Source organism: Palaemon carinicauda, chromosome 2, assembly GCF_036898095.1.
Source record: "Palaemon carinicauda isolate YSFRI2023 chromosome 2, ASM3689809v2, whole genome shotgun sequence".
Lineage (NCBI taxonomy): Eukaryota > Metazoa > Arthropoda > Malacostraca > Decapoda > Palaemonidae > Palaemon > Palaemon carinicauda.
The window spans coordinates 50197856-50224643 of NC_090726.1; the positions used below are offsets into that span (position 1 = coordinate 50197856).

A 26788-nucleotide genomic window follows, 5' to 3' on the forward strand; every position below is an offset into this window, starting at 1 on the left:
ATAATTATGGGGATAACACTAAGAGACAGAAAAAGAGCATCATAGACACGAGAGCAAAATGAAGTAGAGGATATTCTAACATGCAAGAAATAGAAATGGACATGGGAAGGTCATATAATGAGAATGACAGGTAATAGATGGACATTAAGAATAACAGAATGGGTCCCTAGACTTTACAAAAGAAGCAGGGGAAGGAAGAGAAGGCGATGGAATGACAAGCTAAGAAAATTTGCTGGTATAGAGTGGCATAGAAAGACCATAAACAAACGCCAGTGGAAGGACATGTCTGAGGCCATTGTTTTACAGTGGACTATAGTTATGGCTGATGATGATGATGATATGTAGGCCTACACATATATATTTATGTCCAATTAAAATAATAAATATGTAATTATGTATTAGGAAAATTTTTAGTAATTACAAAACCTACTTTTTCTAAAATCTCGTTCCTATATTTATTTTCAGAAACTCCAACCTTAATTTACCAATTTCCTCTGAATAATTGCATTCTGTTATAAAAAAACTGAATAATCTTTATGCAATTTAGATTTTATCCCATAAATAATTTTATCTTATTTTAATTATTCCTCATAAAGTACTTCAAATAGTTTTTTAGACAGCTTAATGTGATATAAATCCCCTATTCATTAATTGTTCATTGCGACACTAATTATTTCCCCCCGAATAATTTGGAGTGATTAATTTTATTTTATTTTTTTAATAATTTGATATGATTCAAAATAGTAAAGAATAAAATGGCCCAAGAGAAGGACGAAGTCACTTCTGTTAAACAGATTATTTTTTCTAACATTCATAATAAGGTTGTTCGTTTAATGATGTCTCAATATATTTCTTATTTAAGTAAATTTGTCTGAAACTAAAAATTCAGTGAATAAAATAAAATATTCATTAATGTTTACAATTATTAACAAGCAACAACCCAACGCTCCCTTTCGATAGACTATATCCTTGTAATGCAACTTTTGTAAATACGTGTGATCATAAAATTAGTAATGTGTCTTATAAAAAAGGTTAATTGTATGGATTAGATTACTAAATATAGAAGTTTAGCATGTAATTAATATCATTTTTATTAATAATAAGTATTTAAATATATAATTTCATCGTTTAAATACAATATATTGTATTTTAATCCTCATAATAATTGTTTTATTAAAAGAGTTAATACCTAAAGTTTATGACAACAGGAAATTCCTATATTCACCCATAAGTACAACTGATAGTTGATAATGTAAACACGAAAGAGACAGACGATTTTGAAAAGAGCTGAAAAGATTGAATATAACATTTCGCATAATTAACTAATAGGTAAGAACTATCCAGTGTTACATCATAAGTGTGTATGGGATGTAATTTATGTGTAATTAAGAGTAATTTATGTGTAATTACGGTATTGAATGATAGAAAGAGTGACAGCCGACAGGACTCAGCCGATTTGCACCTTAAGTCAGAATGGCTGGTCTATTTTATGGTATTTTGTTCTTTATTTTTAATATTGGTGTAATATATCGCATATATATAATATATTTATATCCGCTGATTGATTTTGTTACCTTAGATACAATAGTTTTATAGCTTCTGATAGATTTTGTATGTAAGGTGAGATCCAGATAAAATTTAAAACTTCGAATTTATTATATATTATATTATATATTGTATTAGATTTTGATTTTAAATTGACATCAACTAACTTAAATTTTCCCCCCGAACCTAACCTACAAGCCATGTCCTTACCTACTTACCTAACGGGGGGCCAATGCCACCTTACAACCCTCCTTTCACTGCCGCATTCTAAGTTAGCCGTAATAATACATACAGGTGGCCGCTATCATACATAAACCCCCCAATTAGGATTAAGGAATTTTGGGTATATGTATGATGACAGCTATGCCCCATAACTCCCATATTTTCAATACTATCGATAAGAATAGGGCAATCAAGGGATCGTAGGCCCCTTTGGTAAGTAGATAAGGATGGCTTGTAAGTAAGGTTAGGTTTAAAGGCCGCTCATGAATGGCAGAGGCAAGGGACAGTGAAATTACCCTATCGAGCAGGACAATATCTTATAGACTGACCATATATACATATGATTAGCATCCAAGTCCCCTCTCCACCCAAGCTAAGACCAAGGAGGACCAGGCAAATGGCTGGTGATGACTCAGCGGGTAGAACTATATGCTCCCCCTAACACAACATCCTTAGCTTACAAGGATGGTGAGGTTGCAGCGACTGAAGGAACTAACGAGTTTGAGGGGGACTCGAACCCCAGTCTGGCGTTCACTAGTCTGGCGTTCACCAGTCTGGCGTTCACCAGTCAGGAACGTTACCACATCGACCACCTCAAATTTAGGCTAGATGGTATTCTATGCAACACAACATGTTCCGGTCCGTCGTTATATAAAGGCTACAGGAATTTTGCTATATAGTCTTTATATCCTGAAGAGTAGATTAATTTAGCAGAAAACCATTGGCTTTGGCTTAAGGTGTCTCACATAAAATGGAGTACGGGTAGTGTGTAGGTAGCTGAATCACAGAATTTTAGTCCGTCAAAATGCTTGTCCGCAAGGCGAACGCACGTAACGCAGTACAGTATATATCGCTTGCCAGAACAGAGGAATAATGAGATAATGTTGAGTTGCGAGCCAAATACGACTAAAGACCAATAAGTAAATAAGGTAGGACATGGCAGAATAAGTCTCAGAGTAATCTAAGGATACGGCTGTCCAAGGGGGGGATACTTCCTTGAAAGTAAGGATACCGCTCCTTCGTTAGGTTAGTTGGCGAATAGGTTAACTGGTGTTCTTGTGTTTGTTTCCCTTTTAAAAGTGGACTATGTTAAAGAATGAGAAGTCTATTTTTGAAAGACAACAGAGCTCAAAAGAAAACTGAACTAGAGAGAGAACGGTGCTTGAGAGATAACTTAGGCAGTTAGTCTGTAGGTTTTTTTTCCACTCCTATTTTTGCATGGGACACCATATGAATTCCTTTCATTTCTAAATTTGCTTATACTGATATTTTTTATGATTTGAGTGAATTTTATAGTAATTTCTATAGGAAATGAGTAAATTTTTCATATATGAATTTTCATCTTCCTCCATGGAAGATGAGAGTTCTTACATGAAAGAATGACAAATTTCCTATAGAAATTACTATCAAATTCATCGAAATCACATAAAAACCATCAGTACAAGCAAATTTCCAATCAAAAGAAATTAATTTCTTGATATTAGAGGTGTCCCTGTAAATAGCAGGCATCCCAGTGTTTACATTTGGGAGTCATATATATCTATAAATACAATTATGTGTTGCTGATGACAGACGTGGTTTGGAAGGATTCTCATTTTCTATAAGAGCGGTAGGCTTGGTGACCAAACGATCTGCACACCTACTGTAGCTTTGTGTGTTATGGCCAGGGTAGACTAAGGATGCCTCTTGGTGAAACCTAATGAAAATAGAGGTGAAATGCAGAAAGAGGGGTACTGTTTAGTTCAACAAATTGAAACTCACTTTATTCCCGAACAAATGCAAACATTTGTTCTTTGCCCAGGAGATATGATTCAGCGCAAGATGGTTTAGCCATAAAATTTTAATGTGAGGTGTGACCCTCCGCTAGTTAGTGGTGGGTAGACTCACTCACCTAGCAACTTAACCCACTTTTGATTTGGCTACGGTTGAATGAAAATGGGAAACATCTCTCCTGAAATTTTTCCTATTAACTGGCTATAATAACTCTATTTTCTTTTTCTTTTACAGGTACAGTATAATTATTGTTTGAGGACTGCAATCATGCTGGTTTGTCCTGGCATATCCGGCCATTCTTGCACTACCATTATATCAGCTGAGACAGATCCTCACCGACTTTTCCCTTCGTGCAGACGACATTCCTACACGGAGACTTCTCCTTGTGCCGAGTATCGGGAGTGGCCATCCTCCCAGGGGGAGCAGTATAATAGACACAGGAAGAAGTCTAAAAGGGATTCTTCTCCTTCGGGTTCATCCTCGAAGTTAAAGAAATCCCCGACTTTTTTCTTCTGCGGCTAGTATCCTTCCACCTGCCTCTTCCCTTTTTGCTTCCTCCAGAGATTGATCGGATAAAAGTGATGACTGTCTAACCCCCAGACAACTTCCTGGTAATGAAGTCCCCGTTGCTTACCATAGCAAAGCAGCGGCTGGTGCCCCTCAAAGGTAGTCTAAATCTCTTGATGTTTTGTGTCAGTTTTGACCTTAATTAAGGCTTTCGGGTTCCCCCAAGAAAGAAGGACGTCTGGAGGTGTTGAAGCTAGGGCCATTGTGGTAGTGCATATCTGCTTTCGCATGGGTTGGCCTCGGCCCTGCCTTCCAAACGGTCTTGTGCCTCTGGCGGAAACTTCCTCCGCAGTTCCTCTTCCACCAAAGGTTCTGAAGTCTAGTTCTCTCCTGAGTTCTAGCCGAGCGTGCGAACCCCCTTTAGCTGCTCATAAGTGTGCTGATGACTCTCTACCGCTGTGCACTAGCTCTTCGGAGCCTTCAGACGAATCTGCCCGATGGCTATGCGGAGCCAAAAGTGTTTCCCACCATGCCTTCAAAGCATCATGAGTCTCATACGCGTGCAGCCCTCTGAGCTCACACACCAGGCGAATGCTCCTTCATGAGTTCCGCCAGTTTGGTTAGAAGGCGCGTAGCAACATCTGCAAGCACTTTCTTCAAAACCAGTTTTGCCTCGCTCAAAGTATTTGAGAGTGAAATTTTAACGTCCATTGCAGCTTTGCTTAAGTCATACTTCTATCAGAGGATTGAAGTTTGCTTACATAGGAAAAATATAGATTACTTAAAGAAATTGTAATATTTTTCCTGATTAAGAAGCTCCTCAACTTATAACCATATGACTTACAGCATTCAGAGGTACAAACACAAATCCATCTGAAATCATTGATCTCTGATATTTTATAGTATCTAGAGTTCATATACTGTAATATAGTAAAGAAATTCATTAATAAAACAGTATTATATCATTTAATACAGTAAGCAAAACTACATTTGCAGTAACTTGATATTTATTTCATATGTATTTGGCTTTTTCAATATTAAACTTACCCGGTGATCATATAGCTGTCAGCTCTGCTGCCCGACAGAAAAAACCTACGGACGGAATACGCCAGCGATCGCTATACAGGTGGGGGTGTACATCAACAGCGCCATCTGTCGAGCAGGTACTCAAGTACTCGATGTCAACACAGAATCAATTTTCTCTCTGTCGTGCCACCGGCAAGACCTACTAAATACGCTCTTGTTTTCTGGATTGATTTTCACATTATTTGGTGAAGTATTCATTTCTGGTTATTAGCTATCGCTGTGCAGAAGTTATCTTCAATACTTCCTTGCATTCTTTTGTTAGATTTTGGATTATTTGTTGACGACTTGGATAGATTTTGAATTCCCCCCTTTGACTAATTCAAGATGTCTGACCCTTCTCAAGTCCCCAAGTACAGGAAGTGTAGCGCTAGGGACTGTTCAAGGCGTCTTCCGAAGGCCTCTATCGATCCGCACACCATTTGTTCCAATTGTAGGGGTAAAGCCTGTCAATTGGAAGATCGATGTGAGGAATGCGTTGGGCTTTCGGAATTCGATTTTCAAGAATTCCTGAAATATGCACGTAGGCTAGAGAAGGATAGGATCAGGAGGAGTTCGTCTCGCTCAATTGATTTTTCCTCTCCCCATGCCCCACAACCTATTCCTTCCCCTGTAGTGGTTGCACCCGACCCCCCTGCTAGCTCTCATCAACCTTCAATGGCAGATATGATGCGTGCCATCCAGGCTCTAGGTGAGAGAGTCGAGTCATTGGCGAATGACCGCAATCAACTCATGGCTGACGTCAGGGAGTTGAAAGGTAAAAGTGCAGTGGGAAGTGAAGTGAGTGTCAGTGCAGTGCAAAGTGTCAGTGTTACGCATGAGGGTGCGTCTGTTCGTGCCTGTCGTCCTCCCAGTCCGGGACCTCTTGCAAGCTCCCAAGCCCAGGGGAGAAGCAATGTCGTACGACCAAAGGGTTCGACAGGCTTTAATCAGCGGACAGACGTTCCCTCCGTGGTTTCGGACGTATCTTTCCTAGATCGTCCCACCCACAAGAAGACGAGTGAGCCCGTTCATTCCTCGTCTGCGGAAGAAGTTTCTCGCCAGAAACGATGGACCAAGGTCTCACGGCCTCTTAAACGCAAGGTCCCTTCCGAGCAAGTCCAACGGCCCAGGTGTAGCCACTGGGTCAGTTCGGACTCGCTGCAGTCCTCCGACGACTGCACACCTCCTAAGAGAGGCAAAGTGGTACCGCAACAGGCAGTAACTCCGTCTGTTGCCGCACCCGCTGTTGTAGACCCTAAGTCACAACAGGCAGTAGCTCCGTCTGTTGCCGCACCCGCTGTTGTAGACCCTAAGTGGTCTTTGCTGCAGTCTATGCAGACTCAGTTAGCTGCTGTTATGCAGGAGTATCGTGCGGAGAAGGTTGACGCTGCACCCGTTAGCCTACAACCTACCACGGTTGTGCGCCCAGCAGACGCTGAGGCTGCCTGCTCCCACACTCCAGCTGTGAGAGCTCCTCCACCCATGCGCAGTCGACCCTGCCAGACGCATGCTGACGTTCACAGACGCACGGAATCCCCCGTTGCCGTTCGTGAGCTACCACAACAACAGGAGGGTGGAGTTAAGCTGCCGTGTTTTGACGCGGTGCGTCAGCCTCCGCAACCCACGGTGGTCTCCGCTATCCTTCCACAGTCGGGAGTAGACGCTTTGCGCACCCACTCAGCTTTGGTTGTTGCCAGTTCTCAGACTGACCAACAGTGGCATGACGTTGGGTCCAGTGCAGCCACGCATGCACCCGTGCTGCCGGACTCAGCCGTCCAGCTTTTACCTACTCCGTTGCCTCTTCCTCCTCAACATTCAGACGATGCACCCTCTGATGATGACGAAACTGCACATCTTGACGACCAACACTCGGACATCGACGAACCCAAGACCACGCCTCCCTCCTTAGACTTTAGGAAAGTGCTTGTGCTGTTCAAGGATTTATATCCGGATCAGTTTGTGTCTGCAGCACCACGCTCGCCTCCCTCTGAGTTCGCTTTAGGCATGCAGTCAGCAGCACCTGCCTTTACGAAGCTCGTACTCGCTCGCTCGTCCAAGAGAGCTTTAAGGGTACTGGGAGAGTGGTTGCAGTCCAAAAAGCAACTTGGGAAGACATCCTTCATGTTTCCCCCGGCCAAGCTTGCTTCCAGATCTAGCGTCTGGTATGCCATGGGAGAAGTTCTCGGCTTGGGAGTTCCTGCCTCTGCCCAGGGCGACTTCTCAAGTCTGGTAGACTCTCCCCGCAGGCTGGCTATGAGACGCTCCAAGATTTGCTGGACTCCTTCGGATATGGACCATCTTATGAAGGGAGTTTTCCGTGCATTCGAAGTCTTTAACTTCTTGGACTGGTGTTTGGGAGCGTTGAGCAGGAAGACCTCCCCTTCTGATAAGGAAACTTCCATGCTCATTATGTCCTGCATGGACAAAGCCATACGGGATGGTTCTAGTGAGCTTGCGGCTTCTTTCGTGTCCGGGGTTCTCAAGAAGCGGGATCACCTTTGCTCCTTCTTGTCAGCTGGAGTCACCCCATGCCAAAAGTCGGAGCTTATGTTTGCTCCCCTCTCGAAGTGTCTCTTCCCTGAAGAGTTGATCAAGGAGATTGCCGCCTCCTTGATCCAGAAAGACACTCATGACCTGGTGGCGTCATCCGCACGCAAAGCCACCCCTTTGCCCTCCGTGCCTAGACCCAGGATGGACACTCCAGCGTCAAGGTTCATTCCGCCCTTTCGTGGCAGAGCCTCCAGCAGAGGAGGTGCTCGTGCCGGAAGTCAACGTGGGAGCAAGAAGAAGGGTTCCAAGTCCTCTAGAGGCAGAGTCTGACTGCCACCTTCTTCAGACAGCAGTGGGAGCCAGGCTCAAGAACTACTGGCAGGCCTGGGAGAACAGGGGCGCAGACGCACAGTCTGTGAAGTTACTCAGGGAGGGGTACAGGATTCCATTCTTGCGCAACCCCCCTCTAGCAACAACTCCCATCGACCTCTCTCCCAGGTACAGAGAGGAGGACAAGAGACAAGCTTTACAGCAAGAGGTGTCTCTCTTACTACAAAAGGGAGCGGTAGTCATAGTCCGGGACCATCAATCCCCGGGCTTCTACAACCGCCTCTTCTTAGTGCTGAAGAAGACAGGAGGGTGGAGACCGGTGCTAGACGTCAGTGCTCTGAATGTCTTTGTCACAAAGCAGACGTTCACCATGGAGACGACAAAGTCGGTTCTAGCATCGGTCAGGAAGGAAGACTGGATGGTCTCGTTAGACCTAAAGGACGCTTACTTTCACGTCCCCATCCACCCAGATTCCCAACCTTTTCTAAGGTTCGTTTTCGGGAAGGTTGTATACCAGTTCCAAGCCCTGTTCTTTGGCCTAAGCACGGCACCTCTAGTTTTTACCAAACTGATGAGGAATATTGCCAAGTTCCTGCATTTAGCAAACATCAGAGCCTCCCTCTATTTGGACGACTGGCTTTTAAGAGCTGCGTCAAGTCGTCGCTGTCTGGAGAATCTACAGTGGACTCTAGATCTGACCAAGGAATTGGGTCTCCTGGTCAATATGGAAAAGTCCCAACTCGTCCCATCCCAAACTATAGTATACCTAGGAATGGAGATTCAGAGTCAAGCTTTTCGGGCTTTTCCGTCGGCCCCCAGAATCAGTCAAGCCCAAGAATGCATCCAGTCCATGCTGAAGAAGGACCCATGTTCAGTCAGACAGTGGATGAGTCTGATAGGGACGCTTTCATCACTGGACCAGTTCATCGCGTTAGGGAGACTCCACCTCCGCCCCCTTCAATTTCACTTAGCTGCTCACTGGAGAAAGGACAAGACGCTAGAAGCGGTCTCGATTCCTATTTCCGAGAAGATGAAGTCTTCACTGACTTGGTGGAAGAACAACATTCTCCTCAGGGAGGGTCTGCCACTGGCTGTTCAGACCCCCGACCACCTTCTCTTCTCGGACGCATCGGACACGGGCTGGGGTGCGACATTGGACGGTCGGGAATGCTCGGGCACGTGGAATGCGGATCAAAGAACGTTGCACATCAACTGCAAGGAGCTACTGGCAGTTCATCTGGCCTTGAGAAGCTTCATGTCCCTCCTTCTAGGCAAGGTGGTGGAGGTGAACTCCGACAACACCACAGCCTTGGCGTACATCTCCAAGCAAGGAGGGACTCATTCGATGACGTTGTACGAGATCGCAAGGGACCTCCTCACCTGGTCAAGAGATCGAAACGTATCCCTAGTAACGAGGTTCATTCAAGGCGACATGAATGTCATGGCAGACCGCCTCAGCCGGAAGGGTCAAATCATCCCAACAGAGTGGATCCTTCACAAGAATGTTTGCAACAGACTATGGGCCTTATGGGGTCAGCCTACCATAGATCTGTTCGCAACCTCGATGACCAAGAGGCTCCCAATTTATTGCTCACCGATTCCGGACCCAGCAGCAGTTCACATAGATGCCTTTCTTCTGGATTGGTCCCATCTAGACCTTTATGCGTTCCCCCCGTTCAAGATCGTCAACAGAGTACTGCAGAAGTTCGCCTCTCACGAAGGGACAAGGTTGACGTTGGTTGCTCCCCTCTGGCCCGCGAGAGAATGGTTCACCGAGGTACTGCAATGGCTAGTAGACGTTCCCAGAACACTTCCTCTAAGAGTGGACCATCTGCGTCAGCCGCACGTAAAGAAGGTACACCCAAGCCTCCACGCTCTTCGTCTGACTGCCTTCAGACTATCGAAAGACTCTCGAGAGCTAGAGGCTTTTCGAAGGAGGCAGCCAGAGCGATTGCTAGAGCAAGGAGGACATCCACTCTCAAAGTCTACCAGTCGAAGTGGGAAGTCTTCCGAAGCTGGTGCAAGTCGAAATCAGTATCCTCAACCAGTACCTCTGTAACTCAGATAGCTGACTTCCTTTTATACCTAAGGAAGGAAAGATCCCTTTCAGCTCCCACGATCAAAGGTTACAGAAGCATGTTGGCAGCAGTCTTCCGTCACAGAGGCTTAGATCTTTCCAACAACAAAGATCTACAGGACCTCCTTAAGTCTTTTGAGACCTCAAAGGAGCGTCGGTTGGCCACACCAGGTTGGAACTTAGACGTGGTACTAAGGTTCCTTATGTCAGCAAGGTTCGAACCACTTCAATCAGCCTCTTTTAAAGATCTCACTTTGAAGACTCTTTTCCTCGTCTGCTTAGCAACAGCTAAAAGAGTCAGTGAGATACACGCCTTCAGCAGGAACATTGGATTTACATCTGAAACGGCTACATGTTCCTTACAGCTTGGTTTTTTAGCCAAAAACGAACTTCTTTCTCGTCCTTGGCCCAAATCGTTCGATATTCCAAGCCTTGCTAATTTGGTTGGAAATGAACAAGAAAGAGTACTATGCCCTGTAAGAGCTCTTAAGTACTATTTGAGACGTACTAAACCTTTACGTGGTCAGTCAGAAGCTTTATGGTGCGCCATTAAGAAACCATCTTTTCCTATGTCGAAGAATGCAGTTTCTTATTATATCAGACTTTTGATTCGAGAAGCTCATTCCCATCTGAATGAGGAGGACCATGCTTTGCTGAAGGTAAGGACACATGAAGTTAGAGCTGTCGCAACTTCAGTGGCCTTCAAACAAAACAGATCTCTGCAGAGTGTAATGGATGCAACCTATTGGAGAAGCAAGTCAGTGTTCGCATCATTTTACCTTAAAGATGTCCAGTCTCTTTACGAGAACTGCTACACCCTGGGACCATTCGTAGCAACGAGTGCAGTAGTGGGTGAGGGCTCAACCACTACATTCCCATAATCCCATAACCTTTTTAATCTTTCTCTTGAAATGCTTTTTATTGTTGTTTTTTGGGTTGTCCGGAAGGCTAAGAAGCCTTTCGCATCCTGGTTGATTTGGCGGGTGGTCAAATTCTTTCTTGAGAAGCGCCTAGATTAGAGGTTTTGATGAGGTCCTTTAGTATGGGTTGCAACCCTTCATACTTCAGCTCCTAGGAGTCGCTCAGCATCCTGTGAGGATCGCGAGGCTCAGTAAGGAAGACGTACTTAAAAAGGCAGAGTAATTGTTCAAGTCGACTTCCTTACCAGGTACTTATTAATTTTATGTTTGTTATTTTGAATAACTGCTAAAATGAAATACGGAATACCTAGCTCTTAATGTTAACATATATGCTGGTCTCTACCCACCCCCCTGGGTGTGAATCAGCTATATGATCACCGGGTAAGTTTAATATTGAAAAATGTTATTTTCATTAGTAAAATAAATTTTTGAATATACTTACCCGGTGATCATAAATTAAAGGACCCACCCTTCCTCCCCAATAGAGACCCAGTGGACCGAGGAGAAAATTGGTTCTGTGTTGACATCGAGTACTTGAGTACCTGCTCGACAGATGGCGCTGTTGATGTACACCCCCACCTGTATAGCGATCGCTGGCGTATTCCGTCCGTAGGTTTTTTCTGTCGGGCAGCAGAGCTGACAGCTATATGATCACCGGGTAAGTATATTCAAAAATTTATTTTACTAATGAAAATAACATTTTGTAGCTTGAAATTTTAGGCAAGGGAGTCAGGCTAGGCTTACCCTAGGCCAAAATTGAACAAAATTCAACTTGCAAACAAATTGACGTAAGAAACAACTTCTTGGATCCTATTAAGTTTGTAAGTTGAGGACCTTCTGTATACAAACTCGAGTCCTATAGGATACTCTTTCCACCTCAATCACCTTGCAAGTCTCTGACATAAATGTCTGAAGTGTGAAGGCGGGTTTTCACGGTAGAACGGTTCGTCAAACGCGGTTCAACATACAAGTGTTTGAAGTAATGTTCAAACGTGTGAACGGGGTATTTAGTTGTCGAACGATTCGAAGAAAGTCTGTTCTAGCCTGACTTTTGGTGGCTGGGCTTCCTTGTCCACAAACCTTATGCATTTGTAGACTGTCTGCTACCTCTTCGAACCGTTTGACAAGCTCGCTGACTGGTGGGCGGGGGTTTCCGCCACCTGCCAGTAGTCATAACTACCTCGTTAAGTATTAACGGCAGTTCCAACACTCTTATCAAAGGACTCAGGGTTGTGTAGTTATGAAAAATACAAATTACTTTTAAAATATGTGATTTTTCAATATTAAACTTACCCGATAATCATGTAGCTGTCAACTCCGTTGCCCGACAGAATTCTACGGAAGGGATACGCCAGCTATCACTATACTAGAAGGGGGTGTACTCACCAGCGCCACCTGTGGCCAGGTACTGCAGTACTTCTTGTTGACACCACCTCAATTTTTCCTCTGTCGTGCTTCCGGCAAGACGTTCTTGGATACGCTTATAATTTTGGAGTATTGTTCACGGTTTTTGGTGAAGTATTTCTCTAAGATTTCAGCTTTCGCTATACTGGAAACTTTTCTATTAGCTTAGATAGCTTTTATTTTGCTTTGATTAATGGTTAACGATCTTTTGCTTGATTTGGAATCCCCCTTGACTAGCTCTTTGATTCAAGATGTCCGACCTTTCACAAGCCCCACCCCATAGACGATGTAGGTCTTGTAATAGGCGTATTCCGAAGGCCTCGGTTGATCCTCACACCGCTTGTTCCGACTGTAGGGAAAGACCCTGTCAGTTGGAAGATCGATGTGAGGAATGCGCCGGACTTTCGGAACTTGAGTTTGTTCGATTCCTTAAATATTCAACTAAGTTAGAGAGAGAGAGAGAGTTAGGAGGAGTTCTTCTCGCTCTTCACTTTTTTCCTCACCTCATGATCCTCAACCTTTTCCTCCCCCTGTAGTGGCTACCCCCGAACCTACTATTTGTGCTCAGCCTGATATGTCCGATGTTTTGCGTGCCATTCAGGCTTTAGGTGACAAAGTGGAATCGGTAGTTAGTGACCATAAGTCTCTCTTGGCAGACGTCAAAGAGCTTAAGGTCAAAAGTGCAGTGGGAGGTGGTAGTGCCAGTGCTGTGCCAAGTGCTAGTGTCAGTGCGGTGCCGAGTGCTAGTGCCAGTGTCAGTGTTGTGCGTGAGAGTACTTCTGTGCGTGCCAGTCGTCCTCCCAGTCCGGGACCTCTTGCAAGCTCCCAAGCCCAGGGGAGAAGCAATGTCGAAGGGCAAAAGGGTTCGGCAGGCCTTGATCGGCGCACAGAAGTATCCTCGGTGGTTGCGGGCGTGTCTTACAGAGACCGTCACTCCCACCCGCAGACGATTGAGCCCGTATTTTACTCGTCTGCAGAAGAAATATCGGGGAGAAAACGCTGGACTCAGGTCTCAAGACCTCTTAAACGTAAAGTCCAGACCTCAAGAGTTCTACAACCTGGATGCAGTCATTGGATTAGCTCTGACTCTCCTCAGTCATCAGGTGACTGTACACCTCCTAAGAGAGGTAAGGCGATGCCTCAGCAGACCTCATCTTCTGTTAAGGCTTTGCCTCAGCAGACCTTAGCGTCTGTTGATCCCAAGATGACTTTGCTGCAGTCCATGCAGTCACAGCTTGCGGTCTTAATGCGTGAGTTTCAGGCTGAGAAGGTTACACCTCCGCCTGCGAGCGCTCCGCCTCACCGCAGTCCAGTCTGCCAGGCGTACGAAGTTGAGGTTCCTCAGGCTACCTTACCGCGTTCGGAGTTGCCAGTTACCAGCGGTGTGCAGCAACCTCCACCTTCCTTAAGACAACCTCAACAATGGGAACAGGAGTCTTATGCCTTACTTCCTCCTCTTCCTCTTGCGGTTAGACCATCGAGGCAGCAACCTCTTGAGGTACGACAACCTCTTCCATCCATGAGGCAACCACCTCAGCTCTCGCTGCAGCGACCTCAACTTCCCTCAAGGCGAGAGCCTCAACTCTTGAGGCTAGCACCTCAGGAACCTCAACTCGTGAGACAGGAACTGAGTTCTGCGCAGCCACTACCTCAACTCTCGCAGCTCACACCTCAAGAACCTCAACTCGTTAGTCAGGAACCTGCTACTGCGCATCCACAACCCTTGCAGCAAGCGCAACACTTGAGACAGGAAGCTCATGCTAGGAGTCAGCCACCTCAACCCATGCACCTACCTTCCTCTACACTTCTTGACCAGTCTTTGCAGCCTGAACCTCAGGTTTTAATTCAGCAACAGAGACTTGAGGATGAAACTGCAAGTGTTTATGCACCCGCTTGTCAAGATTCTGCTGTTCAGCATACCGCTGTTACTTTACCTCTCACTTCGCTACACTCTGGTGATGAGGTTTCTGAGGAGGAAGCTGCGCACCTAGATCCCTCTTCGGACGTGGAGGAACCCAAGTCTTCTCCTCTACCCATTGACTTTCGTAAGGTCCTGGCTCTTTTCAGAGAGGTATACCCGGACCATTTTGTTTCTGCTACCCCCCGCTCTCCTCCATCTGAGTTTTCGCTGGGCATGCAACCTGTTAAGTCGGCCTATACTAAGCTCGTCTTTGCTAGATCCTCTAAGAGAGCTTTAAGAATATTAGGGGATTGGTTGCAGTCCAAACAGCAACTAGGGAAGACTTCCTTTATGTTCCCACCTACTAAGCTGACTTCTAAGGCGGGCGTATGGTATGCCACAGGAGAGGAACCAGGCTTGGGAGTCCCTGCCTCTGCCCAGGCTGACTTCTCAAGTTTGGTCGACTCTCCTCGTAGATCAGCGATGAGGCGCTCTAAGGTCTGCTGGACCTTTTCCGACTTAGACCACTTCTTAAAGGGGGTATTTCGTGCCTTTGAGATTTTCAATTTTCTTGACTGGTGCCTGGGAGCCTTGAGCAAGAAGACCACCCCTGCGGACAAGGACTCAGCCATGCTTATAATGTCCTGCATGGATAAAGCAATTCGGGATGGGTCCGGCGAGCTTGCTTCAATGTTTGTTTCAGGAGTTCTTAAGAAAAGGGAGCAACTTTGCACTTTTCTTTCTTCTAGCATCACACCTTGTCAAAGGTCTCAACTCCTTTTTGCTCCGCTTTCTAAGTTCTTGTTCCCCGAAGAGCTTATCAAGGATTTGTCTGCGGCCCTGATTCAGAAGGACACTCATGATCTTGTGGCCTCTTCAGCTCGTAAGGCTAAGGTTGCTCCCTCAGTTCCCAGAACTTACCGCACCCCAGTGGCCGATACTCCTGCTACAAGGTTTATTCCGCCCTTTCGTGGCAGAGCCCCCAGCCGAGGAAGCTCCCGTCCAGACTCTTCCAGGAGCAGGTCTAGGAAAGGTCCCAAGACTTCAAAAGGCAAACACTGACTCTCCTCCTCTCCAGACAGCAGTAGGAGCCAGACTCAAGACCTTCTGGCAAGCTTGGGAAAGAAGAGGTGCAGACGCCCAGTCTGTCAAGTGGCTAAGGGAGGGTTACAGGATACCATTCTGCCGCAAACCCCCTCTGACCACTTCTCCCATCAACCTCTCTCCCAACTACAAGGAAAAGGACAAGAGGCTAGCGTTACACCAGGAGGTGTCGCTCCTGTTACAGAAGAAGGCAGTGGTCATAGTCCGGGACCATCAATCCCCGGGCTTCTACAACCGTCTCTTTCTGGTGGCCAAGAAGACAGGAGGTTGGAGACCGGTGCTGGACGTCAGCGCGCTCAATGCTTATGTCACCAAGCAGACGTTCACTATGGAGACGACGAAGTCGGTCCTAGCAGCGGTCAGGCAGGAGGACTGGATGGTCTCGTTGGATCTGAAAGACGATTACTTTCACGTTCCTATTCATCCAGACTCCCAACCTTTCCTGAGATTCGTTTTTGGAAAGGTTATGTACCAATTCCAAGCCCTGTGTTTTGGCCTAAGCACAGCTCCTATGGTGTTTACGCATCTGATGAGGAATATTGCAAAATTCCTCCACTTATCGGACATCAGAGCCTCCCTTTATTTAGACGACTGGCTGTTAAGAGCCTCCACGAGTCGTCGCTGTCTGGAGAGTCTCAACTGGACTTTGGACTTGACCAAGGAACTGGGTCTATTAGTCAACTTAGAAAAGTCCCAGCTCATTCCCTCCCAATCCATAGTTTACCTGGGAATGGAGATTCGGAGTCAGGCTTTTCGGGCTTTTCCATCGGCCCCAAGGATAAGCCAAGCCCTAGAATGCATCCTGAGCATGCTGAAGAGGAACAGTTGCTCGGTGAGACAGTGGATGAGTCTAACAGGGACCCTGTCATCGTTAGCCCTGTTCGTCGAGTTAGGGAGACTCCACCTCCGCCCTCTCCAATTCCATCTAGCAGTTCATTGGGACAAGGATTTGACGCTCGAAGCATTCTCTATTCCTGTCACCAAAGAGATGAAGACCACTCTCTTGTGGTGGAAGACCAACCTCCTTCTCAAGGAGGGCCTATCGTTAGCGATTCAGACCCCCAATCTTCATCTCTTCTCGGATGCATCAGACTCGGGCTGGGGCGCGACCTTGAACGGACAGGAATGCTCGGGAACATGGAACAAGGAACAGGAAACGCTCCACATCAACTGCAAGGAGCTGCTGGCAGTTCATATGGCCCTAATGAACTTCAAGTCTCTCCTGCTAGGCAAGGTGGTGGAGGTGAACTCCGACAACACCACAGCCTTGGCTTACATCTCCAAGCAGGGAGGGACCCATTCGAGGAACCTGTACGAGATAGCAAGGGACCTCCTCATTTGGTCAAGAAGTCAAAACCTCACTCTGGTAACGAGGTTCATTCAGGGCAACATGAACGTCTCAGCAGATCGCCTAAGCAGAAAAGATCAAGTCATCCCCACGGAATGGACCCTTCACAAGAGCGTGTGCAACAGACTTTGGACCTTGTGGGGTCAGCCTACGATAGATCTGTTTGCCACCTCCATGACCAAGAGGCTTCCTTTGTACTGTTCCCCAGTTCCAGACCCAGCAGCAGTTCACGTGGATGCTTTTCTGCTGAATTGGTCCCATCTCGACCTTTACGCATTCCCACCGTTCAAGATCATCAACAGAGTCATTCAGAAGTTCGTCTCGCACGAAGGGACACGGCTGACGCTGGTTGCTCCCCTTTGGCCTGCAAGAGAATGGTTCACAGAGGTACTACAATGGCTGGTCGACGTTCCCAGGACTCTCCCTCTAAGAGTGGACCTTCTACGTCAACCTCACGTAGACAAGGTACACCCAAACCTCCACGCTCTTCGTCTGACTGCCTTCAGACTGTCGAAAGATTCGCTAGAGCTAGAGGCTTTTCGAAGGAGGCAGCCAGAGCGATTGCCAGAGCAAGGAGGGTATCCACTCGTAGAGTCTACCAATCCAAGTGGGAAGTCTTCCGAAGCTGGTGTAGAGCCAATGCAGTTTCCTCTACCAATACCTCTGTAACCCAAGTAGCTGACTTCCTATTACATCTAAGGAATGAGAGATCCCTTTCGGCTCCTACGATTAAGGGGTACAGAAGTATGTTGGCTTCAGTTCTCCGCCACAGAGGTTTGGACCTTTCTTCCAACAAGGACCTTCAAGACATCCTTAAATCTTTCGAGACTTCTAAAGAACGTCGTTTATCCACTCCAGGCTGGAATCTAGACGTAGTCTTAAGGTTCCTTATGTCTCCTAGGTTCGAACCTCTCCAGTCAGCTTCCTTCAAAGACCTTACCCTCAAGACTCTTTTCCTCGTCTGCCTTGCAACAGCTAAAAGAGTTAGTGAGGTTCACGCCTTCAGCAAGAACATTGGGTTCACATCCGAATCTGCAACATGTTCTTTACAGCTCGGATTTTTAGCTAAGAATGAACTTCCTTCACGTCCTTGGCCTAGATCGTTTGAAATTCCTAGCCTTTCCAACATGGTGGGTAACGAGCTAGAAAGAGTTCTTTGCCCTGTCAGAGCTCTGAAATATTATCTTAATAGGTCTAAACCTATACGAGGACAGTCAGAAGCCTTATGGTGTGCAATCAAGAAACCTTCGATGCCTATGTCCAAAAACGGAGTTTCGTATTATATAAGGCTTCTGATTAGAGAAGCCCATTCTCACATGAAGGATGAAGACCTTGCTTTGCTGAAGGTAAGGACCCACGAAGTGAGAGCTGTAGCCACTTCGATGGCCTTTAATCAGAACCGTTCTCTGCAGAGCATTATGGATGCAACTTATTGGAGGAGCAAGTCAGTGTTTGCATCATTTTATCTTAAAGATGTCCAGTCTCTTTACGAGAACTGCTACACCCTGGGACCATTCGTAGCAGCGAGTGCAGTAGTAGGTGAGGGCTCAGCCACTACATTCCCTTAATCCCATAACCTTTTTTAACCTTTCTCTTGAATGCTTTTATTGTTGTTTTTTGGGTTGTTACGGTAGGCTAAGAAGCCTTCCGCATCCTTTTTTGATTTGGCGGGTGGTCAATTCATTCTTGAGAAGCGCCTGGGTTAGAGGTTGTGTAGAGGTCCTTTAGTATGGGTTGCAGCCCTGTATACTTTAGCACCTTAGAGTTGATTCAGCCTCCTAAGAGGAACGCTGCGCTCAGTAAGGAAGACGAACTTTTAAAGGCAGAGTAATGGTTCAAGTCGACTTCCTTACCAGGTACTTATTATTTCATTGTTATTTTGAATAACTGATTATATGAAATACGGGATACTTAGCTATCTTATAGTCATGTACACTGGTTTTCACCCACCCCCCTGGGTGTGAATCAGCTACATGATTATCGGGTAAGTTTGATATTGAAAAATGTTATTTTCATTAGTAAAATAAATTTTTGAATATACTTACCCGATAATCATGATTTAATTGACCCACCCTTCCTCCCCATAGAGAACCAGTGGACCGAGGAAAAATTGAGGTGGTGTCAACAAGAAGTACTGCAGTACCTGGCCACAGGTGGCGCTGGTGAGTACACCCCCTTCTAGTATAGTGATAGCTGGCGTATCCCTTCCGTAGAATTCTGTCGGGCAACGGAGTTGACAGCTACATGATTATCGGGTAAGTATATTCAAAAATTTATTTTACTAATGAAAATAACATTTTTATTATTACTTGATTAACTTTTGTTTTAATGGAATTGATAGCAAGTGATGTTCGAACGTGTGAACGCGGTATTTAGTTGTCGAACGGTCTGAAGAAAGTCTGTTCTAGCCTGACTTTTGCTGGCTGGGCTTCCTTGTCCACAAACCTTATGGCATTTGTGACTGTCTGCCACCTCTTCGAACCGTTTGACAAGCAGGTTTTAAACCCCGCTTAAGTCTTGCTCACTGACTGGTGGGGGGGGGCTTTCCGCCACCTGCCAGTAGTCATAACTACCTCGTTAAGTATTAACGGCAGTTCCAATACTCCTATCAAAGGACTCAGGGTTGTATAGTTATGAAAAATACAGATTACTTTTAATATGTGTGATTTTTATTATTGCTTGATTACCTTTTGTTTTAATGGAATTGATACCGAGACTAAACATTAATAGATTTTATGCGCTGGTGGTTTGTATGTTGATAATATGATTGTTTGAAAACTTGTTTCTATTCAAGATTGTTTTATTTTCCAGGCCTCCTTACCAAAGCCGAAATTTCGTCAACTTTATTCAATAACTCATTCCAGCTGAGAAGAAAAAGTGATTGAGAAGCCTAGTCGTACTATCGTAGAGAAGTTTCTATTTATATTACACTGGTAATGTTTAAAAATTGTGATGATTTTGGTTAACTAGACAGTATTTATATATGTATAAATTATTGTAATATGGTCTTCTTGTCTTAAAGTTCTGTAGGTAGAAGTTGAATACTAACACTTCATTTGCGAATCATATGTACAATAGTTGAATTTTTCCGACCATGGATGAGTCATCTGTCGGTACTAGTAGTCCGAAAATCATTGTAAAAACTGCTGCTTCCAGTCGAGGTAACAATGAAGCGACTTCGCAAGGGAACGAACGTTCAAATGGAAAAGGAGCCGTGGTATCGGTGTCTTCTAAACAAGTTAGAAAGAAGGTGACAGATAAAGTTTCATGTTTGTCATTACTAAAGACTAGTTCCAAAAGCACAGGTTTGGGCGGAACTAAATTGGGTGGTGCCGTGTACGTCGTACAAGATGGAATGCTGGTGCAGCTCCCCTCTGCAAGTTCTGAAAGTTCAAACAATCGAGAAAAAAGTATACCCATAAGAATTTTGAAAGGGTCCAAGGCAGAGTCAACCCTTCAAATTTCACCTGGGAAACAGCCCAACAGTAGTCAAGGTGGTAGTTCCCCTGGTAAACGTACAGCAATCTACACTCCTGCTAATGTGAAAACAGTTTCTGTGGGGGGAAAGACTGATAAAGATTCTTCAAGATTAGAATTTATTGTTTATGAAAATGACGGAAGTAATGTTGGTGAAGGGGATCGTGCAGCAGGCAAAAGACTGTCTGTAGATAACCGTCAAGGGCCTAAGAGGAAACGGATAAAAATTTCAAACTCTAGTGATGCAGTGACAAGCAAAGTTGTTACAGTCAAAAGTAGGCCTTCTGTCGGAAAAGACTTGGAAAACAGGGGAAATAGAATCTGCAAAATTAAAGTAGAACCTCCGCAATCTAATGAGGCTTTTAATCAACCGGGAAATGAGGAATTACCCGCTGTGGTGTCCATAGATAGTAGGATATGTAAAACCGAACCAAACGAAGAAAGATGGCGAGAACTAGAAGGTGAGGCAGATGAAACTGCAGTGTTTGGTCCCAAGAGTATTTTAATAACCGTCCAAGATGGATTATCTGTTGGGAATTCCGGTGAGGAGAATTCCTTGGACAAAGGTCATGCACATCAGTCTCATAAAGGTTCGAATAGTGTCAGTGCTAACGTACCGCGAAAGTCTCAAATACTTAGAAAGGTTGATCCTGGGAAAGGAGTTTTCTTCCAGTGTGAGAATTGCGGTTATTCGTCGAAATATAAAAATTCCGTGAGACGTCACAAAGAGCATTGCGGTCTGGAAAATTCCGGTGCTAAAAGAAGCTGTATTTTTCCCAATTGCCAAGTAAAATTTTACCATGTGTCCCAAATGATAAGACACATGGAGGTGATGCATTCTGCTTGCATTGGAGTGAAGAACTTGAAGTTCACTTCAGTCGAGGAATTTCATGTATGGAAAGAAAAAGAAGAAATCACAAACTTTACCTACTTCACTAAACATCGTGGAGATTGCCAAACAAAGAATGGCCTTTATTCCATTTACATATGTCAAAACGATGGCTCCAATAAGTCTCATAGGAGAAAAGATGAGCCCCCAAGGTTGACTGGTAGAAGGTACAAAAAGGGGACCATCAAGACGGGGTCTACTTGTCCTTCCCGCATGTTTGTGACAACGTATCAGGGCGAAGTAACCGTCAAGTATTTTTATTCTCATAATCACGAGCTGAAGTTTGAGAATACCCAGTTCCACCCAATAGCCCGTAAGAGTTTGGATTACATCAAGAGTCGTTTCTCGGTCGGTGCGTCTCCGAAACAGGTTCAGGAGGAACTGAGGAACAAGGCCATTCATCGAGAAATGAAGGCAGAGGATGAGGTTGTGAAGGGGCAGTTGATATCTCTTCGCACTTTAAATGCCATCAAGCACGAGTACCTGTCTTCGTTTAGGTTGGATAAAGAAGATGCTAATTCAGTTTTCTTGTTAGTCAAGGAGTGGGAAAAGAAAGAATTTAATCCTATCATGCTGTATAAGCCACAGTATTGTCCCATCGTCATTGGGAATTGCAACAAATACTTCCCCTCGAAGTCAGACATATTTTTCATTGCTTTACAGACAGAGGCGCAGCTTGTCCTTTTGAACTCTTCTACTAACGGTTTTCTTTGTATTGACACCACGTACTTTAATGGTAGACATAGTTTTTATTTATTGTCACTTATTATTCGTGATGGCAACGGGACAGGTATACCCGTTGCTCATTTTATAAGTAACTGCCGGACTGAAGAGGTGATCAGATATTTCTTCTACAGCATAAAAGAGCGTTGTCCAAACCTCTCCTTCCAAGGGGTCATGACTGATGCCGACTTCAGCGGGTGGGAAGCTTTTCTCGCCATCTTCGGCTACGTCAGCGTTCACGTCGTGTGTCAGTGGCACATAAAGAGGAGTTGGAAAAAGAAAGTTGAAAGCTTGGTGGAGAGCGATTCCCAAAAGGAAGTTGTTAATGATCTCACTGCTATGATGCAAGAGAGAGAGGAGCATAATTTGAGTAAACTCATTGTGAATTTTAAATTAAAGTATGAAAATTTTCTCCCGAAATTTGTTGAGTATTTTCAGTCAAATATTGCTAGTCAGCCAGAATTATGGGCCATGTGTTTCAGAGACCTGTCTAGTTATAATACTATCACTGATATGTATTGCAAAGGGTTTCACGATACGTTGGAAGTCTTCTTTACCAAGACGAAAGCCAAGAAGAGGATTGATGATCTTCTCTTTCTTCTTTTGAGGATCGAAGAAACAGACACCGAACAAAGACTCGCCCAAGAGGAAGCAAGTCACAGCGCAGCGAACGATATTTCCCAATTAGGAAATCACGCCAAGAGTTTGGAAATTGCCGACGGCGACGTTTCGGAGTCGGAAGGTAGATGGAAAGTTGTTTGCCAGGAGGATCGCAGCAGATCCTTTCAGGTCACTAAACTCCGAGACGAGTGTCCGGAGGAATTTTGTTCTGCCGAGTGCCAGGACCTACCGTGTGGAAACTTGTGTTCGCATATGTATAATTGCTCGTGTGGTGACGATTCTGGTTTGTGCGAACACGTTCACAAAGTCCATTCTGGTAAAAGTAACGTTATCATAATTTGCTCGCTTGGTTCTCATTCCGTGGTTGTACACGGAGGTAAGAAGGACGCTGTGCTGTATGACGATCCTTCAGAGACTAGAATTAAGCAGGAAAAGTCCTTATTAAATGCGGCCTATGATAACCTTAGCCAACTGAACTCGTATATTAGTCAGCCGTGCGTCCAGGACGAACTTCTGCCTCAGATAGTTGAAACTCTTGGACAGTTAGTGATGAAGTGCCGGGAAATAAGTCAAAATGTAGATGATCCTTGATTGAAAGGGAATTGCAGAGGAAAGAGAACCCGTTCAAAACCAAGGTGTATAACCACAATTTTTCCAATCTAGTCACAAGTCATTTTCGGTACAATTTCATATACTGATGATCAGTTTAATAGGGAAAATGGCAGGGACGTTATTTTTTGATCCAGGAGATCCGTGATCATTAATATGTTGTTACTATAGTGCTGGGTATCTTGACTCATGAATTTGGACCTGTTTTTACTGTACAGTATTTATGCCTGAACCTCTTTGATAGAGTCAACTTTTTGTGGCCATGTGAGTACTTATGCAGTGATTTTAAGTTCTTTATTGTAAAATTACCGCTGTAACATTTCTCTGTGTACATCACATACATATACCAAGGCACTTCCCCAAATTTTGGGGGGTACCCGACATCAAATAAAAGAAACAAAAAAGGGGACGTCTCCTCTCTATGTTCCTCCCAGCCTGACAAACATTTCTCTGTGTATTCGTTATCAAGTTTTTCATTATACGTTTCATATTTGTATTAGAATGAATGCTGTTATGTTTATGTTTTTAGTTATTTATTGAGTATCTGACTCAGATTACTAGAAATATACATTACTGTATTCCATTTAATGTTTATGTATACATTGTATACTTTGGTTTGAACTCATTTGAAGTGGAACTTCACGATAAACGTTTACACAAGCATTATGGTACTGTGTCACTGCAGGTTGAATAAACATGCTATATAAGTTCTCTTTAAAAAATGCCTAGAGTTATGTCACCTCAATATGCTGTGAAAAAGACATTTAGTCTTTTAAAGATATTGACTCAGTGACTTTAGATATTGAAAATGTAAAATATCCTGTTTTCATATCAAGCGTAAGTGTTTCAAAGGCTGCAAGGTTGAATATTTTTTTCATAAACTGGAACATTGTGAGCCCCAATGACAGACTCCCAACAGAGTTGATAAAGGCACCAGGAAAGACCAAGTTGTGGATTATAGCCTAAAGATTGTTGAAGTGTCTTGGATTAAAAGGAACAAGGAATCTTTTGGTATGACTTTCATTGGGATAGCCTTCTTCAGATGACTTAAATGTTTTCGCAACTCAGAGGTTTGTCGTTGAGACCCTTCAAAATTAAAGGGTCTTATAAAATTTCTACTTCATTAAAGCTATCAGTTTCTAGGAAGACAATGTTCAGTCACTCCTGGTATTTTAAATACTGTAATCGCAACACAGAGGTTTATCTTTGAGATCCTTCAAAATTAAAGGTTCTTAAAATTTTTTTACTTCATTAAAGCTATCAGTAACATATATAGGAAGACACTGTTCAGTCACTCCTTGTATTTTAAATACCGTAATCGCAACACAGAGGTTTATCGTTGAGACCCTTCAAAATTAAAGGGTCTTATAAAATTTCTACTTCATTAAAGCTATCAGTTTCTAGGAAGACAATGTTCAGTCACTCCTGGTATTTTAAATACTGTAATCGCAACACAGAGGTTTATCTTTGAGACCCTTCAAAATTAAAGGTTCTTATAAAATTTTTACTTCATTAAAGCTATCAGTAACATATACTCTAGGAAGACACTGTTCAGTCACTCCTTGTTTTTTAAATACCGTGATCGCAACACAGAGGTTTATTGTTGAGACCCTTCAAAATTAAAAGTTCTTATAAAATTTTTACTTCATTAAAGCTATCAGTAACATATATAGGAAGACACTGTTCAGTCACTCCTTGTTTTTTAAATACTGTAATTTAAATTAGGACTACTCCTTCAGAGGTTACTGAAATGCTTTTGGACTGATCATAATGTTATGAAGTAAAGTTTAAGGTGAAATATGTCTGGAAACTAAATATTTTTGAAAGCATCATTGTATTAGATCAAATAACTTTGTTTTATACTAGAGAAGACTGTAATTTTCTACTGCCATATCCAAAATCTTGAAGCTGCTGTGCTGTAATGTGGAAGCATTTATATAAATGATACAGAATTACCTGTAAACAATTGGTAAACGAGTATATGGCATAATTGTATGAGGACTGTTTGTTCGATTAAGAATGTTTATAAACTTATCATCTAACATCAGTTGAGTATTCTTATATTAAATAATTTTGCATGAGAATTGTGTTTTCTAAATATCATCAAAGGTTTTGTCGTAGAGAACAGGAATATGGAATGAAGAGACTTATAGATACAATATTAGACCTTCTGCTTTCCCGTATAGTTTTATGCTTGAGATCTGTCACCTGAGGGTAAGGAAGTGGGCCCATCTTACATAAATAAAGGAGGAAATGTTTGCAATTTTCTCAGTCCTGCATACTTGTTTATGAAAGATGTACCCTTTTGATATACTGTACTGCACGAGTAGTAGGTGTCGGTGGAGTAGTCCAACTGTATTCTCTAGGGCCTGTCACGGCCCTCCCCTTTGATGAAGGGATTATCTAAATGGAAGACAGCCTGTGAATAGTGGTTTACACACGCCCTTGTTTAATACATGACACCAACAAGGTGTTCGCGCGAGGGTTGTAACCTCTGCATTCCATGCTTTTATCTTTCTCTAGTATATTTGGAAGATTTATATTAGAAAAGTGTAAAGAAGGACCCTTTTCACCGGGCGTCACAGGTCTCTCCCCAGAAATAGATTTTTCCTTCGTCAAAATCCCTTATCTGTATCTGAGAAGGTAAACTATCTGCTGCGCTGTAATTGTTCAGTGGCTACTTACCTCTTGGTAAGGGTAGAAGAAACTCTTTAACTATGATAAGCATCTCATCTATGAGGACACTCCAAAATCAAACCGTTGTTCTCTAGCCTTGGGTAGTGCCATTTCCTCTCTACCATGGTCTTCCACTGTCTTGAGTTAGTTCTTTTGCTTGAGAGTATACTCAGACACAGTATTCTATCTGTTTTCTTATTTCATTTCCTCACTGGGCTATTTTCCCCGTTAGAGCCCTGGGCCTTATAGCATCTTGCTTTTCCAACTAGGGTTGTAGCCTAGCTAGTAATAATGATTATGATAATCTAACATTGGCTAAACTAACCTTTTGAAGTAGTGGACTTTCTAGATGCTTGATTGGAGTTGGGTGAGGTACTGAGAGGAGGAATCAGTGCCTTACATAGGTTGTTACTCTGCCTGTTTTGGGAAATTAAAAGTAATTTCAGAAAAGGTGAATAATTATTGTCTGTGCAACCCTATTCTTTTCACTTAGCTTTTCCTGCGGGGCAAAACGATATAAGGATCAGGAGGTTGATACTTTGTAATGATTGAGTTTTTATCGATGTAGGAAGAAAACATTCATGTTCATAATTTGCAGTGACCCAGCTGCCTCATATGAAAATATTTCTCAGGTGAGGCCTTGCTTCACAACCTGAAAGGTTGAAATTAAATTTGTAAAAATTACATACATAGGACTTGTAAAACTTTACCACAAAACTTTACCACCTATAGTCCATTTCTTTTATCGAGGCATATTTGCACCGACTCGCAGGGGTGCCCTTTTAGCTCGGAAAAGTTTCCTGATCGCTGATTGGTTAGAATTATCTTGTCCAACCAATCAGCGATCAGGAAACTTTTCCCACTAAAAGGGCACCCCTGCGAGTCGGTGCAAATATGCCTCGATAAAAGAAATGGACTATAGTTAGTGACATGGAAACTTTATTAATAAATGGAAAAGCTCCGTTTGAGGTCAAAGTAACTACAACTGTGTCATCGACACTGGATAAAGGGATGAGTAAAATTTGGAAATATGAACCCTTCCAAGTTGTCCAGCAAAGGTATCAACTTCTCAAGCTGCTGGATTTGGTAATGTAGAACAGTTTGTTGC

At 43.8% G+C, this 26788-nt stretch overlaps 1 protein-coding gene across 1 annotated transcript; it reads left to right on the forward strand.

Moving 5' to 3' along the window:
• Positions 1 to 1246: 1246 nt before the first annotated feature.
• LOC137624929 (uncharacterized) lies at positions 1247 to 26440 on the forward strand. Its single transcript, XM_068355863.1, has 2 exons — positions 1247 to 1329; positions 19497 to 26440. The coding sequence occupies exon 2, from the start codon at positions 19780 to 19782 to the stop codon at positions 22984 to 22986; it is 3207 nt and encodes a 1068-aa protein (XP_068211964.1). The 5' UTR covers positions 1247 to 1329; positions 19497 to 19779; the 3' UTR covers positions 22987 to 26440.
• The last annotated feature ends 348 nt before the right edge of the window (positions 26441 to 26788 follow it).